Source organism: Stigmatopora argus, chromosome 1 (assembly GCF_051989625.1).
Source record: "Stigmatopora argus isolate UIUO_Sarg chromosome 1, RoL_Sarg_1.0, whole genome shotgun sequence".
Lineage (NCBI taxonomy): Eukaryota > Metazoa > Chordata > Actinopteri > Syngnathiformes > Syngnathidae > Stigmatopora > Stigmatopora argus.
In genome coordinates, this window is record NC_135387.1 from 13,149,619 (window position 1) to 13,167,954 (window position 18,336).

Below are 18,336 nucleotides of genomic sequence, written 5' to 3' on the forward strand. Positions count from 1 at the left end.
CACACACGCCGTGCAGGACAGCATCCAGGACACCTAAAACAACCTGACAGGAGTTTGCTTGTGACAAATTACCGGTCAGCAGTGCAACATCTGATCAGCAAACTTATCAAGCCCATGGGAAGTTACTAAGAAGTCAAGCATCCATGTGCAACGTTTAAATGCCACCATGTGATGAGGTGAAAAGTCGGGCATGAAACATATTTAGTAAACCGCAATGGAGAGGTTCTGCAGCCAAATCAAATTATATGATCACTTGACTCTTTGCGAATACATCAATTACGCTGGGTGATTGTGCTAAAGAAAGAAATCGAAGTAGCTGTCAAAATGAAACGCTATTCCTGACAAACTGAGCTCTGTGAACCGCCGAAGTAAATTGTGCAGGCATGCATTTAGCCATAAGGCTCAACTGAGTCATTTAGTAAAGAGATGCTATGAAGGAAAAACAAACTTACATTAAAAGATCCCTGCAGGAGATCCATACAATCGATATCATTTATTTAGGTTTTTGGCAATAGAATAAATAAATAAATAAGACAGATTGCAATGTACCAAAGGAAAAATAATGAAACACGCACATAAAAAAAAATAAGCAGCATGACCTTTAACTTTCACTAACTGTATCAGAAAAAAATAATGAAGATTTCCACAAACACTGGAGTTGGTGGAAATGATACTAATTAATGTGCATGGGCAGTCAGAACTCGACTAAGGATAGGAGGATGCTGGGGTCGAGCAAATAAATATGAACATGTGCAAAAACAACACAGACGAGTTACGTTTAGTACGTGTAATGACTGGAATAGTCTCTCTAAACATGTCACATTAATTCCCATGGACAAAAAGCATTTTATGTTATGTTTTAATGAGGTCAGGTTCTTCTAAAGGGGCCAAAGTATTGGGTCTGCCATACACCTCACAAAAACCTAATTTGTCTATGTCCATAAAAGCCGATGCTTTATAGGAGACGCGGCCTGAGGAGAAGAGGTGAGAGGCTTTTATTGGCTACTGCACACAGACACGGCGCCATTGTCGTTTAATGTGACATATTTAAGCACGTGTGTCTCATCTCTGTAATTGTATTCAAATGGAAGAATTGTTGTGACAAAACCATAAGGGCAGCATCCCAGATAACACTGACAAAGCACGGGTTAGACAAAGATAAGGACTGAATGACCAGGCGGCTGTGCAGCCAATCGTGTTGGTCGCCGTGGTGCCTATCTTAAAGTGTTACCGACAGGCGCGCCGGTTTATCCAATCCCACCTTTAATTGTATTTGTTGAGGCCCCTGATCACCGTCTTTTGTCATCTGTTACACTCTTTCACCTCGCATGTGCAGTAGGCACTGTGCTGCTGGCAGTGGTGCGAAACGCACTGGCTTAGTCCTAACAACACGGGCATTAAATGTGTAGCAGGCCAATGGAGGCGAGACAAGCTGCTCTCTTCTCTGGCGCGGTTTAGCGGCAATTCAGAAGCAGTTGCCGCTAAGCTGAGTGAGCTCTCGCAGTTCTCGGAGCGCCGTGTCATTCATTACAGCCTGAGGGTGTCGCGCACTGTTTCCACCAGGCTAAATGCAGCACACTCACTTTTTAAGAAAGAGTGAGAAGAGATAGTCGCTGTCAGAGTTTCAGAAACATTCTGTTTGTCACAAGTGTTTTAAAAAGACACTATAGAGATACTGGTTAAAAGATCAAGCTGTTCCTTCAGATTCAAGCAATCTAACTTGGAGGGTTTTCAAGATATGAACTGTTATTGAGCCATTTTTTGCTGTGACTTGAAAACTTAAGCTCGAGCTGTCAAACGTCAAAAATCATATTCCATATAGGGTAAAGAGAAATTTCTGATTTTGTGATCCTTTTTTCCTGGTGGCCTTTACCAGCAATGCTTTTCAAATCGTTTTTTGCCAATAGTTAATTATTGAAAAGTAATAAATAGCACAAACAGCAAATCAACTATTTCTCACATTTTTGTTTTGTGGACAAAGCTATTACATGTCGACCCTGCTTGAAACAAATGATGAGAATGCACACGTATCATTGAAAAGGAAGTTAGCACACTACTTAACTTTCAATATAATTGAGTGTTTTTGACAATGTGCAAAATGCAAAACTTATTTAGAACATGATGTTGCGTTTCAAAATTAATCATCATGATAAGCCAAAAGAAAAAACTTTCAATATGTTTTTGTCATGTAAATTGCTGGGGAAAAACATTGCTTGATTTTTTTTTTAGTTTTGATATAAAAATGCATATTTAGTAGTTTGGTCAAGGCTGTAGTAAACTACTCTGTACTATTTGGCAGCTGTGTTAAGATGAGAGGACCAAATGATGAGCCTAAAATGGATAGATGACATGATAGTTTGAACTAAAAATGGGACAAGTATGTTTAATCCATCATGTTGTCAGCCCATATTGACACTGGCTGTCACAGGTACACAGTAACTCTCAATTTCTGAGTTTGATTATATGACATTCAATGTTCTTGCGTCAAAGCCATTTTGATCTTAATTCTGGGTGACAACAGAGGGCAGTGTATGAAAGAATTACAGCCTCCCAGAGATGGAAGAAAAGTGAAAAACTCAGGTTATTTGTTATTCCAGAAACACAACACCATTTGGAATGCATTTTTTCCCTGTGTGCCACATATGGAACGGATTTTTTTCAAACCTTTTTTTTTGTTATTTTTTGTTTTTTTAAATCTAAGATGCACTGCTGATAATTTCTCTTGAAATCACCTTCCTATGATATAGCTTGGTTTGAATCACAATGTATTGCATCTTGCAGCTGTGAACATTGTCATTCTCCAAGACATCTCAGGTGCTGCAACCTTCACGCCAGCATAACCAAACAAGAGGCAAACAATGTTTGAGCATGAAGGGGATATAAGTCTAAACCCATCCTTGTGTGAGATCTCCTTTTCTCCAAAGATTCCCATCTTAACGGAAATGTCTAGCAAAATAGAGGTCATTCAGTCACAGTGAAAAAAGCATATGGAGCCCTGAGAGGATTATTTGTGCTACCTGAGCAAAAAAGAAAACGACTGGTGTAGCCAAAGTTTGTTAAATGTTTCCATTCAAAGTCATGGCAATGTTTTTTTTTATTACTTCTGAGTAGACATTGTTTGATAATTACTCTCACTGTCTGCCACTGACAATAATAAACACCCAATCCACATGAACAACAAGGGTTGATAGTGAATGGATGTTTCAGGGCAGACTACCATCAGTGACAGCCAATGAGTTAAGCTAAAAACTGCTCATCCCTTTCGTAGATTTAGGCAACATAAGAAAATACATGAATAAATGATACTTGCTTTAGCTAATGTTCAAGCAAATGTATTCACACACCTCTCTTATTCGTAGATCATGGGAGTCATGGTTACGATAGAATCAAATGATCAGTCCAAAATTAATTTCACTTCACCTCTTCGCAACAGTGATCACATCACCTACTCAATCTTCAATTCAAAGTTTGCATAAAGAAAAATGTCACCTCAATCAAATAAAATATTCAGGGCACCAAACTGAATCTAGTGTGCTGATTTTACAAAATAGAATAGATACTGTGTATTTGAGGGTTGTCACCAGTTAGAATCTCATCTGATAGCCACTGCTATGGTGATAATGAAATTCGAGATTTCATTCATGTGTTACTTTGCATTAATAACTGCTTTGAGCTTAAAACATGGAATTATGGCCTCTTTGAAACAATGATAAAACAGCAATACTATTCACAAATAGAAGATAAAAGCATGATTTCCATAGTCTGCCAGTGAGCTCGCTTTTGTTTTACTACTGACAAAAAGCTAGATGTACTGATTATTATTTTCGAAAAGGTTCATGTCCCATCAAGAGTCTCACGCTCCCTCCCGTCACTGATAATGTTTGTGCTCTGAGCACTGAAACATTCTTCATTTTAGCAAATTATTCCCTGTTTTCTACTGTCAGGGAAAAACAAATTGACTTGCATAAGACACCACTTCGGGGAAGTTTTGCTCTGGGTTTTCCTTACATTCTTATCAGTGGCATAGAAGATTGTGCTGCCAGAAACACAGTGGCTTGGCTTGGTTGAAAACAAACGTGCCTCAAAATTTTCTTTTATAAAAAGTAAGAAAAAAAACATCCAGCAAACGTTCTAACACGTGTAGCCAACAGCATTTAGCCTCGTCGGAGGATTAGAATTACTGTTTGAGATCAATTTCAATGTCGTGTTAATTAATTTAGACTGCAAGCAGCAAAATGCAGGTCAGAGAGGGCAAACATGAACACAGCCTTAGCCAATTAGAAACACAAAGCTTTTGCCTTTTTTTGGTACCCGGGTTGAGGAGCAAGGAGTCAACATATGACCGACACGTGTATAATTACACATTATCACTATTTGTTGGTATTTATCATCATTGACTGTTTCCCTTTGACATCTTGTAATATTTATACACAGTAATCCAACCTGAATCACGGGTTCCAGGTTTGCAGTCTTACTATATTGCGGATACATTTTTTATGACAATTTATAGTGATATGAAAAAGTTTGAGGATGCTAGAAAATTTATTATTTTCATTTATAAATCATCAATCATTGGGTGTTTGGAGCCGCAACTTAATTTTCATATAGATAACAAAAACTGATGAACAGAGTAATACAGTGACTTAGACTGACTTTTCGGCTTATCCCCTCAGGGGTCGCAATAGTGAAACAGTCAATCTGCATGGTAGAAATTTTATGCCGGATACTTTTTAGACTATCATAAGATGTGCAATGAGCATGAACGGGTGGCAAAGATTTGAACAAAGATGATACTATTTTTTAAGCTGCATATTTTTTGAATGCATATTTCACATGTACTCCTTTTTAATATTAAAGTGAAGTTGCTGCTCCAAACACCCAGTGGTTTGTACATGAATAAAATCAAACTTTTCAGGGCTGCTCAAACTTTTTTCATACCACTGTGTTTCTGCCTCCATTTATTTGGGTTGTGATTCCACTGTCGTCCAAAAGTGTGATTGCATTGACGTTGGCTATGTTAGAGAAGAAACCAGGAAGTACATTATTCAATTTCTTAAAGGCAGTCCAATTTGTCATAATTGTCTGCTATTATATTTTTCATGCATAAAGAAAGCAATACCTCTAGAATTTAGAGGTAATCCAGAGTCTAGATTTATTCCGTAACGTGTAACTTTGGTAATGCCAGATTCTCCTACTTTGGAGAGTGCACTTTTTGCAGAGTGGTCCGGGACATTACCCTCAGACGGCTTGAGGAAATACTATAATCATACTTTGTTATATAGGGTGGCCATGGCTCAGTTTGTCGCTTGACTTGTCTTGGGACTAAAAGGTTAGCAGTCTGATTCCTGGCTATGACTGACCACTATGGAAGTGCCCTTGGGCAAGACACTGAACTATAATTGCACCTTTAGTGGTTTGGCAGCACCTTGTATGGCAGCAGAACCATTGATGAGGGAATGTGTGTGAATGGATGAATATGAGTTAACGCAAAGTGCTTTGGGCACAGAGAAATGCGTAAATAGATACAATGCGCAATACAAGTGCTTTCTAATTACCATTTATACTTTTGAGCATTGCACTAAGCAGCTAACCACGGTTCAGCCTGTTTTTCTTTCATCATAATTCCATTGTTTTCTTAACCCATTATGCAGATGGCTATACAAAGATTTTATAAAAAATAAATTAAAAAAAAAAACATTTCAAATATAATTACAAAAAATATCAACAACACTGTCATGTCATTAAATAAATCATATATTAAAAGTTATCATTAGTTCACCAACTCATTCACTGGAAGCACAGGTATGTGTTGTAGTAGGGTTGCACATTCAAAAGGATTCTGATTATTATATTATATGTAGCATTTTTTGTGTAATGTAAGATAGGCAGAAATTGTTTTATACGTTAATGTTACAGTAATAGGCATTGTAAATAAATTGAATGATACTCTGAGGAATAATGATATAAAACAAGTTAATTTAGAAACACCATAGTTATTTAAATACAAAATGATGTAAATCTTTTGCAGTAATGTATATATGTCTTAAATGAACAGATATGATGTATTTATATTTTGTATTGCTTTTTGGTGATTCCTTATTTGTCCTAAAGATTGCTTTGGAGGTGTGGTCTAATAAGGAATAATCATTGTAACACTGATAGAATAATAATAAAATAGCAATTATAAGACAACTTAATTTAAATAGTAGAGAAATAACTTCAGTCCATTGGATTTAAAACTGAACAGTAAAATAAATAAGAAACGAAAAAGAAAAATAATATATTTCCTATTAATATTGTGTAACTGCTTCAGAAATGGAAATTTCAAAGGCTGTGATCTACTGGGAGAATAAACTCAAGATTAAGAGCTAATGTGAAACAACATTGTATTTGGTACGTTACACTGAGTGTTGGAGAAGAAATGAAAAGATTGCAGAAGTATACGTTACTTTAAAACAATGTATTGTAGGAATATGTTTTTAAAACTATTTTTAGGCATATATTTTAGGTTTTAAATGTGGACAGTGTAGACATAATTTTAGGTGGGGGTTTTTTCCACCCAATTATATGCACCACTTTGTTCAGTTTATTAAAAACAGTAGGGAGGCCCAATAAGCTTATTGTACAAACAAAAACATGATTTTACAACAAACCGTAATTCGTGGGTGAGCTGTACTTTCAAAAAATATTAAACAATATATGCATTAGAGATATCTCTGTCTTATATCCTAATTGTTTTACATTGGTGACAAATATTTGGTTTTACCTCATTGGTGTTCCACCGGTGTCTCTCCTTTGGCAGCGTGGTGCATTTTGGAAGACATTCAAGCAGCTTCTTGGGCAGGTATATTTTCAAATGTCCATGTTCATCTAGAATGGAAAAACACGACATAACAGCATCATTAGGATTGCCCTTCTCCTGTAATGTAACCAATCCCAAGAGAGGAGATATTAAACAAAAAAATTGAATTTTGCATATATTTAATTTAGCGCTTGAATACGAGATACTCCTGTGAAATACAATCTATCGAGGGAGTTGAGGCAACATTTTTCACTGTCAACTTGTAAAGGCTGTGTCTATACATTATTTGGACATAATAAACACTCTTGAGTGATTTTGTAGTGTTTGGGGATTTAGTGGAGGAATCTGCTGTGTGTCACAATGTGGTAAATTATTCAGGGAAATTATTACAATGACCGGGCCTGGTGCTTCTCACATAATGTAAATCACCCAAGCTATAATGTGAACTTCACAATCATTTTACAAGCATTATAAAACTCATGCATCCGCACATGCATGGATGCACTTTAATGTCGAATTCATTGCGCTGCTTTCTTCCTACTCACATATGCAGACATGCGCACATTGTTCTACTTCAGGGCAACATGTTGACGATATGGGCAAGGTCCTCATGAGTCGAATTTGTGAGAGAAATGCAAAATAGCCATGTCATTGATCTTACAGTTAACAGCTGGTGTGGTTCTGGACTAAAGGACATTTAACTGGGTTAATGAGGCAAGGGTGTACCTAAAACATCAGCATCTCAAATAGCAGAAGTTGCAATCTTTTGTCTTTTTTGGAACCAAAACGAGGATAGAAAAACGAAATTTAATGCGAGAACCAGTCAGTATGTATATAAATATACACAATAGGCTCACAAGTCGAGATAGGGTAAGAATGAAAAAAAAAAGATAAATGAAGTAGTGTCTGTTTCCCCAGGTTGCATGAGAGGTATTTGATTAACAGTTGATGTTTCTTCATCTAGGTTTGATATAAGAGCAATCAGTGGACAATCACATTTTAGTTTGATTCATAATATTATACGCATGGTCTTTGAAACATTTAAATTTGGCTCGTTGTTAATAACAATCCAAATTTTCTGTTGCTTACATATTGACGAGAAAATATCTTTTTTTTGCTTACATGTTCTTTAAAAGATGAGCACATCACAAGGATGGAAAGAAACAAGAATTTACGTTAGGAGAGGCAGTCTGAACAGAATGTGAACTAAGACAGAAAACAGCTGACTGTGTATTCTTCGGATGGCTGATTTCAGAAGTTGGCAGTAAAATAAGAGAGAAAAGTTCAACTAAAGCAAAACACCACTTAAAAGCCAAAAGAAATAATCCACTGCTGCTCTTGATTATGGGGATATAAGAGGAGCATATGTGGCTTGATGCACAATTCAGTGCTCCTGGCCAAACAGCTCCATATGGACAATTTGGTGCGAGTGGGTCCACAGAGATGGAGATGGAGCGCAAACACATGAAAAACCATTGTTCCCCGCGGAATTAAAAAAAAGTAGGTCTGGATATCTGTACGATTTGTGGCATCCATCTGTACCTATAATTCTCAATGTAAACCGTTCAGTATGGGATGCATAAGCATGTGTAATAACTTGCTTTAGCCAATTAAGAATCACATACAGCATCTGCTCCAGGGTGCCGTAGGAGCTGCGTGAACTGCAAAACATGATGCAAATGAGTGATCAGAGATAAAGGGGGAAATGAGGTGTGCGGAAACAGTTTTAATAGCTAAAACATTGTATAGTGCTACATCAATGTGAGGTCAGGAAACCAATTCACACGAAGGAATTTGCACAGGTTAAGACCAACTGTGAAAATTGCACAGCAATATTTTCTTGCAGAATGCAGTGGTGACAGATACATATAGCAGATCTGAATTTCCACAGATTATTCGGGATTCAGTGCTGCCCTCCGGCACAATAACACCAGCATGGTGAGACGGAACTGCTCTGGAATACATCACGGCTCAAGGATGTTGAGGATTTTCTCGCCAGGAGATTTGAGATACAAATCAGATGTGTCTGATCTGTCTGCCAGCACGCCAAAACACTTAGGGATCGGCGAAATCCAGAACAAAATCATAGACCCTCACATCTTGGCATCCGTAAAAATACCCCCAGCGTGATTTGAAAAAGTGAAGCAATTTACCTTGGGGGTTTTCAATGCTTAGAAGCAGAAAAAATATAGCAGTGCCTTCTGACACAGCTTTAATGTTTTGAGATATATATTTTGAGTCATTGGGCCATTTTTTAATGTTTTTCTGATATTCCAGCACACACTCAAGTTATGAGTCAACTTACTTAACTTAAACAAACATATATAATCGGTAAATTTTCGTGAAACACTCAACTGAAGGGGATTGTATTATTAAGCATGAAACAAAAACAAATGAGTTTTGTATTTGAAAAAGAAATATAGCTTCTACAATTAATGTTGTCAAACCATAATCGTTTTAAGCAGATAGCTTAACAATTAAAATGTTATATTGGCTACCTTCTCTGAACACAAATGTTCCACCAGATAAGCAAATTATGTCAGCACTAGTCTTGCAGCTATATCTGCAGATTTCACATCTACAATTTGAATCTGAAGAGGAAAATAAAGCACGCTGTAAGGCCTCCGACATCATTTTCTACCCAAACGTGTAATAGGTTCAAGTGCTGACTTTCATCTTTGTTTTTGCTGTTGTTTTTGTCGTCTTATTCTTTCTCGCTTGCAAAGCAAGCTGACCTGAAAGACCCATGTGGAATGTTCTTGAATGACTCTGAAGAAAAATCTGATCTTTATCCTCGCTAGCAAATAGCTCCCTTGGGGTCACACTGAAAAGACAAATGTGTGTTCCTTAGAAAAGTGGAATAATCTAAGCAAATATGTATTGATTATGTATGCATGTATATTAGTTTGAACGTGTAATATTCGTTAACAAAGCAAAAGAGGAGAAATGAAAATTTTGTATTGCTTGTAGTGTTGTAGTTCTACAAGTGACTTGCAAGTTCTTATTAAGCCTTGTCAATGCCACAACGCATTATGATAATGGACAAATCGTTTGTGTTTGGTTTGTCGGAGACAATTTGAAATGCCAGTTGCACATCAACATCTGAGAGCCGTCGTGATTTATGCGTCTCGGTCACAGATGACTGTATTTCCTCTTGCCTCCTCTGTTTCAAACAGTGCCTAGCGCTATTAAATAAAGCATGTGTTTTAGATGTGGCACTCAGCTGCTCACATGTTCAGACTTGGCCTTCTATAATCTGGCAGTCCTTGTCTTACTTGAGAGCCGCTCGGTTTTACACAAAGACACATCTCACAAGGCTCCTGAGGTACAAAAAAAGACAACGCAACATAACTATCGTTGCGCACCAAGGTTTTGCTACTTTTATAACAGCTTTATTTTCTTGGCTGTTATTTATATATATTACTCCAAGCCCAGATGTTCTGGAATCACGTTTCAGCAACACTTTAAACACTTATCGACCATCTCATCAGCTCAAGACTGTGTGCGTGTGATTATCTTGGATGCCGGATTTGGAACGTAGACAATTAATTCGTTTGAATTGATTGGTAGGAAATGAAATTATACATCTGCTATGTTTTGCTCAAAAACAAGTTTATAGCTACACCATGCATATTTTCCAACAATTTCAAGAATATTACTAAATGCTAATAACTCCTCATAAAACAAAAGGCATGCTGAATAGAGTGTGCTAAAGTGTCATTATTATGACATAGGAGTGTAATATCCCAATGAAAGTGTGAAATTTATGAAGAAACATTGTCAAAAACGAAGAGTGCTGATTGTGCATGAGGAAGAACAAGAAAAATTCCAATGTATTAAATGACTGTGCAATTAATACTATCATATTTGAGCATGGATATTTGAACATCAGCCGGAGTGTTTTATACATGTAAAAAGGAAATTAATCTTTCGAAGAGCAATTTTGGATGTGCTGCTTTTGGAATGTGAATGACCTTCCTTGGCTTGGGAGCACAAATTCTGCATGTGTTTGAGGGATTTCTGTCATGCTAGCTTTCTCCAGCCCTACCCTCGAGATGAGAGCGAGGGTCATGAGCCTGGAAAGGCTGACAAAAACAAATCTTTAATCAATATCTGAGCCCTGGACGCAAGCGTGGGTCCCACCAGCAGCCTCCCTCCCAGCCCCCGTCTTCTCTGTTTCTGTCTCAGAACGCTTGGAGACTGACAGGTTTTCTTTTTAATCTGTGCCCACATTGTGGTGAAACTGCAAGCTAATGTTTTGGCCATAGATCACTCAACAAAGCACTGCTGGTGGTGAAAATATTTTTCACAGCAGCGTAACATTTTTTAAGGATGTGATGTATTATTTGCTCATCTATAGTTATACTGTACATGGAACATTCATAAAAAAGATGAATAGTTCATTGACTAAACTTCAGATAGAATGTATGGTACCATGAAAGGATGTCTGAGCCCCTATCAAATCATTTTTAGCAGCAATATCTAGTTTCCCCCATTAATGCATAAGATTAACAAAATAATATAAATACCCAACAAAAATAAGTCCATTAAATATAAAGTACGGACCTAAAATAGTGCTTTTAATTATGGCCCTGTGGGAAAAGGTAATTGCCCTCCTGAGCTGCAGCAACTGCTATCAGGCATTTCTAGAATGGCTAATGACTCTTTCATTTTTGTGTGGACATATTTTGGTCCTCTCTTCCTTCTCTCATTTTGTTGTTTCAAGCCATCTATGCACTGACTTGCTAGTGTGTTGCATTGATTGCTGAAGATTTTAATTAGGATTTTCTGGTGAAGAGCGGAATTAAAAGGTTGTCAATGACATCAAGTCGTCCAGGTCCTGGGGTAACAAGCGACCCCAGAACATCACACTCCCAACATATCTGATTTTGTTGATATTCCTTTTCTACAGTGTTTTGTTATGCTGCATTCCAACTCAAGTTAAACCGAAGCACGACAATGCCTTGCTTGTGCTATGCCCATCGGCAAAAACAACTGTGTTCATAATGACCTTATGTTGCAAAAAGTCAAAGCCTGTGAAACCAAACAACTCAAGGTTCACACAATGTAAAAATAAGCAATATAAAGATTTTAATTGCATAACATCCCAACTTTATTCTTGTAAATTACAACTAATTTTGTAATATTGTCAAACTTTTGAGGAATTTTGATGATTGATGAATGTATTACTATATTATTTATTTTTTTAGTATTCATATTTTTCTTGTAACATTAGATAAAGATGTGTTACATATTTAATTTTATCACATATTACAAATTAAATATAATTTTCATCACTCAATGCGACTCTTTTCACACACTTTTACAATGTATGAATTATTTCTCAAAATATTGCAACCTTCATCTTATAATATTATGACTGTAATCATAGTCCAAATATTTATTTAATGTTTATTTGGCCTTTTGTTTACTGGATGTTGAAGCAGGGTTGTATGGCGATAGGATCATGCCAAAAGTAAAAGCTGAAAAAAGTGTGGTTTGCATTTGAAACCTAGCATTCAAAAAAAGAAAGAATTCATTGTCTAAATACAAAACATAAGCATTAAAAAAATTCAAGTGACAAGTGCATTTTTACGGATCTGATCGGGGGCATGGTTGAGGTTAGGTTAACCCACCCTGAATCGGTAGCCAGCCAATCGCAGGCAATTGTCATTATTAAAAGGAATATAATTCAGACTGAAAGCTTCAAAGATAATGATTAGCGTTGCTATTTTAGGCAAGAAATCATTTGTCAAGTAAATTGGGCTGCAAGTATATCACACACAAATACAAGACTTTTCTTATCTTTAACTGAATTCCTAACAACAGAGGATTGCTACTACTAGAAATGCGTTGTCATATACTGCACCTTCTGCAACTAACAATGAATCTCACATCTGCAGATAATAGACCATTTTGACCACTTAATCCATTTATTAAATGGACGGAATAATACTCAAACACTCAAGCAGTTACAGTGTTTGCGACACAAACTCTGTATTACTTGCACCACGAGCAGCCAGGGGATTTGAAAGGCAATCTTCTTCAAGGGTTGATTCCATCAATGCAAGCACATCAAAAACCATGAAAAAAAATAAAACACAGGCCTACAGTCGACTGAAGTGAACATAAATGGCATCCATTCGCGGCATGCATGGAAGGGAAAAAAATTGTCCAATACAAACATGCAGTTAGTTTCCCTGGCATTCCTAAAAGGTAAATCAAAACAAACCAAATTAAAAACAAGTAAGCACAAAAGAAATCAATAAAACTAAGTGAGATGTGAGGTAAGGACAGCGTTCAAATTAGTTGAGTGATGGCGAAAGAAAAGGCCCAGACCACATGTAGGAATCAAGGGAGATGGAGCAAATGTGGTCAGCCAAGGCGGGGTGTAGTGCCCTAATCAATCTATCAATCCATCAATTCACTATTGAGTACAGTCAGACAAAGGACGAAAGATAAAGATTGGTTCTATCGTGGTTGTTAATTGGCAGCCACTGGAGTCGAAGATTCTCATTCCGCTAAACGACAACATAATAGCCGATTGTGAACAAAAATCAAATATTTATCACATTTGTTCTCTGCAAAGAATGATTAATATTTGTAGAGTACCTCATTTGTACTACTACTACTGGAAAAAGATCATTTGAGAGATGCGTTTTAAATTAAAAGTGTGGTAATGGGAAACATAAACTCATATCTGAAGGCATAACTATATTTTTGTGTTTAATTTTACAGAATGAAAGACAGTCAAAATAACCAATTCTGTTTTGTTAAACACGGAAAAATGAGACTAAAAATAAGTATAATCTAAATTGCTTGAAAAAATGGGATCAGGCAAAATAAGACAATATGAGTGATCCAAATTGGTAGTCCAAATGAAGTTATGGTTCATGGATGAGGACTATTTTCCTAACATGGCAGGACAGGCTCACACACGCAATGAAGCCATCAAAAGAGCTTTGCACAAGGAACCCAACTACTACTGAACGTTCATTAAAAGACAAACAGTTGGAGTTTTTACTAGATTAAAAAAACACAACCCTAAAGTGGTACTGTCTCGCTGAAGTGAACAAGCACACTCGTGTAAACAACTAAATTCAGCGTGAGGGCAAGTTGTATATTTGATCACTTGTTTTTATACAGGCTCATCAAAAATATACTTATACGGTAACAAAACAAGCTGAGCTAAACAACCGACATGTTTAATTACTTTGTGCTTTAAACGAGTCGACGTTACTTCTCTTCCCATGTTATATTTTGAGAAAAAGCCTTGTTTATTTCCCTTTATAGATTATCTGAAATGAAAGGACTGCACATTTGATTTATCTTAGCTTTCCGCTCACCTGCATACCACCACCAGGCAAACGCCATTCCAGCATACATATTTGTGAATCCTTTCATTCCCAAAGTCCTTACTACTTTTGATATTATTAATTTCCTGCCCCAACTGACTCATTCATTACTCCCAATATGTTTATTAACGGGCTAGTGAGGTAGATGGACTGTTTATGATTGATCCGCTTGTTTTTTATCCATTTAGAAGTCTGTTATTGAACATGTATACTCTGAATTAACATAATCTATGGAACAAAATCACTTTGTATAATTTCTTGTAATACCACATGTACCGGTAGTGGTTTTTACTTAGCTTTGTTTTACTTTCCTGTGGGCTGTTTGGGCATATTTTACATGGGTACAAGTGACTTCAACACAATCAAAATGTCCTTCGAGCTCTTCTTGATTTACATAATTTCACAACAAGCTTTTTTGTCAGCTTGACATCTATCAAGTAAGCTTGACAGTATTAGTCAGCACACTCTCATCTTGGTTTTCCAAATATACTTGATGATCTTAGGATCTACAGTAATTTCACTCGCAGCTCACATTTAAGCAAATTGCTTATCCGAGAGGGTTTAAGCTTCACCGAATTGAACAAAAATCTTTGTACAGACCTTTACTATTGTCATTATATGATCCATTTTATATTGGAGCAACAAAGAAGACGAGTGGCACTTGGCCAAGAACTTCAAATGAAGTCCAATTTGATTGGGCTGCCATTTGGGGGCCCACAGCCTGATGGCTCTTGATGACGAGATGGATAGGGGTGTGAAAACTTGAAATAGCGTTGGTGTGGAAGTGGGGAAGCAATTATTTTTATCATTTGGCCTATAGCCTGTTCGACAACACTCTTACATACAGTGAAATTACAAACCGCCCACAAGCGAAAGCAAAGTCTAGCAGCATAAACGTTGCAACCGGCTCTCGCTTTGCCGCCATCTATACAGTGAGTGCTTGACCCGATGCTCACAAAATCCGAATAAAAAAAATAAAAATAAAAACCTAAAAATCACTTGACTCAAACTTACAGGACCTGTTGTCTATGTTTGTATGGGATTTTCCCCCCACCATCACTTCAGTAGAATCTATTGGTCGCAGAGTTAACACAGCTCCAAGTGGTTATTGTAGTGCAGCGGAACACAGTATAATAAGGCAAGAGTGTCAAAAAGTCAAACAGCTAGAAAAAAAAGCCTATTACTAGAAGTTCAACAAACATGCACACATGGTTAACTGCCTGCAACAAACTGAAAATGACTCTTTATGTGTTCTCGGCCCTCACCAAGCTCACCCATCCGTAAAAATCCCATCTCAAGGAGAGCAGAGGTGAGGTTTCTTGCTCTCCTTATCGTTCTCTCTTGTGCTCTCTCTCTTTCTCTCTGTCTATTTCCCTCTCACCCTCCCTTCCTCCTTCTCCCTCTCCCATGTAACACTTATTCTCATTCACTCTCGCCCAGCTGCTTAAACATGCACACAAACAAAAACCTGTGCCGTTTCATAACTGCTCACACAATTATTCAGACGATTACTCAAATCAATGGCATATCTCCCTGCCATAGTGTCCGGCCAGAAACCCCCTCCAGGCTGAATGCAGTTAAGCAGCACATTGTAACAGTGCACAATAACGCCACAGTCACGTGATGTGTGAAAGGCCAAAAGTGCAACAGCGGTCTGCATCTATGTTTCATAGATCTGCATGGGCAGGGCCTGGCCTTTAAATCTTTCAAAACAGTTGCTTTGAAGAAACCCAAAAAGAAAATGTGCAGTGAAGCGGTGACACATATCAAGCGAGAAGTCTAACAAGGGGTTGCCTCTGATTTTAAACTCTCTATTTAGAAATGACAATACATGAGCACACTTAATTAGGCGGTCTCTAGTCTAGATCAACAGCCACAGTAAAGAGACTGGTGTATTCATTAACAGCGAATAGTTGCTTTCTCCTGAGGAACAATCTGGCTCTTTTTTTTCGAAAGACGAATCACAGTAAGATCCCTGCAAATAAAAGCCGAGGCTTTGGCCTACATTTCCAACTGATTTGCTTGGCTCTATGCACCGCTCCGCAGACGTGTGACAGTGCTGAAATCATTCCCAAGCAAAAATAGAAAAAATAAAACATAACTCTGATGTCAAGTTTAAAACAAAATAAAACTTAGTGTTATGTTTCAGGTGGAAGAAATCCTTAGCTATTTATATTTTATCTTTGACTCATGGAAAAAAATGTTTGGGTGGGGACCAAAAGTAACTTCATGCAAACTAATTTCTTGAGGTGAATCAACAAAATTGTTCCATGTGAACTTAAATTGAAATAATTAATCTGGCTTTATTACTCAAGGCAATCTATTCTTTCAGTTTTACTTAAAGGTTTTGACTTCATATAAAACATGTTTTAATGTGACAGCAATCTACATTTTATCGTCAAATAAAGATTTAATGTGGTCGGAAAGGGCATTTTCAGCTAAGAAAAACCTTAACAAAGCTAGAATGTTTCGTTAGGATTCAGCTTGGTTGGGAGTGGACAAGGGACTATTAAGCATTTGACAAAAAAAAAAATAGAAATATTAGGAAAAATGTTCATATGGTTTGTGCAAGAGAAATTTTAAAGCATTTGACTGATACGCATCCAAAGGTCATATGATCAAATCCAAACACTGGTACGTTCCTCTTGCAATCCAAATTGAATCATGAGGTACGCTGAAATTTTCTTTATCCACAATTATGAGTGCAACGGGGAGAGAGAGGGAGGAAAAATGGTATGGATAACATATTGAATAATGATGACCTTCAATAAGGTTCTTGGTTTCTTCATTCAAAAATAGCTTGCGTAAATTAAGAACTGAACGGTTAAACTGAAAGAATTAGTCACCTTTACTAAAAGAGCCTACTTAATTATTTTAATTTGGGACCGCTTGAAATAATTGAATTTCTTCACCATAAGAAATTAGTGCAGATGGAGTTAAAAACGTCACTTAGCGCTAAATGTATTATTTGCATGTGTCAATGCTACAAAATTACAGGCAAGATTTTTTTTTAACTGTTCATCCAGTTTCATTTTGTTCAGTCTAGATTGGGTGGGGGGACCAAACAGGAAAATCGACTGCTCTTTGTGTGGACTCTTTTTCTCATCCGGGCCACTCAGGACCTGATCCAGCGGCCTAGGCATGGAAACGAATATTTCAATCAGCAGCGTGGCTGGAGGTGTTGTTGTTTTAGAGAACACAATAAGGAAAGGAGGATGTGGAATGGTGAGTGGATGGAATCGAGGAGTAAATAAATGAATCGATGAATGAATAATTGATCGGCCAGCGTGCGGCCTCTCGGAGCGGCAATGCAGTATTAATAACTGACTCTTACTGTTGGTCTCTGTGTCATCACTGATACTCTTAGGTGGACCGTGGCCAGCATAACACACGGTTGATCTGTACATTCGATCCGGATTACGAACTTTCTTCAGTCCTTCAGAAGGCAAAGACAAAACAAAGTACAGAAAAATAATTATTTTCAGAGCCTTCTCCACGCCAACAACAACAGAAATCACAAAACATGGCAACGGTATACAACAAAATAAGAATACACAGGGTAACTGTTAAATCTGTCCACCGGAATCTGACTGTTTTCTGCCACCGACAAATATATTTGTCAAGTGTGTTTTATTTTCACTGCAAAGGCTTAGAAGATCTCGCCCAGGTGTGTAATCCACTGTCAAGTCAATAGATTCCTGTGCATGGCTGTGTTTTGCAGCTTTTGACTTCAACTCAGCTTTTACATCCATACATACATTTTCCAAACCTCTTATCCTCACAAGGGTTGTGGGGGTGCTGGAGCATATCCCAGCCAAGTGTGGGGAGTAGGCAGGGAACACCTTGAATCGGTTGCCAGCCAATTACAGGGGGGAATGAGACGAACAAGCATTCACACACATACCTACGGACAATTTAAAGTATTCAACCAGCCTACAATGCATGTTTTTAGGATGTGGCAGGAATCCGGAATCCCCCGAGAAAGCAATGTATAATACATTACAAGGAATTGTAATAAGCCTGAACACTATGTTTAAGGCGCATTATTTATATAAACAGAACATCTTGTTTGCAACCTTTAGCCAAATTATTCTGGAAAAGAAATGAAAGGCTTCAATTTGAGCCATTTCTATAAATTATCATTTTATTATGAAAAGAGCTCACTCCTGTCATGGTTAT

At 37.3% G+C, this 18,336-nt stretch overlaps 1 protein-coding gene across 13 annotated transcripts in view; it reads right to left on the minus strand.

The window, feature by feature from the left end:
• camta1a (calmodulin binding transcription activator 1a) overlaps positions 1-18,336 on the minus strand; it is a 286,785-nt gene that overhangs the window by 266,072 nt on the left and 2,377 nt on the right. For 11 of the 13 annotated variants that reach the window (XM_077597989.1, XM_077597908.1, XM_077597870.1 and 8 more), the window contains 2 exons: positions 17,492-17,593; positions 6,767-6,870 (listed from right to left, as the gene is read on the minus strand). In XM_077597989.1, the coding sequence (XP_077454115.1) occupies positions 6,767-6,870; positions 17,492-17,593 (206 nt within the window). Of the gene's footprint in view, positions 1-6,766; positions 6,871-17,491; positions 17,594-18,336 lie in introns of those variants that run through there. The other 2 variants (XM_077597914.1, XM_077597899.1) reach the window with 2 other exon arrangements.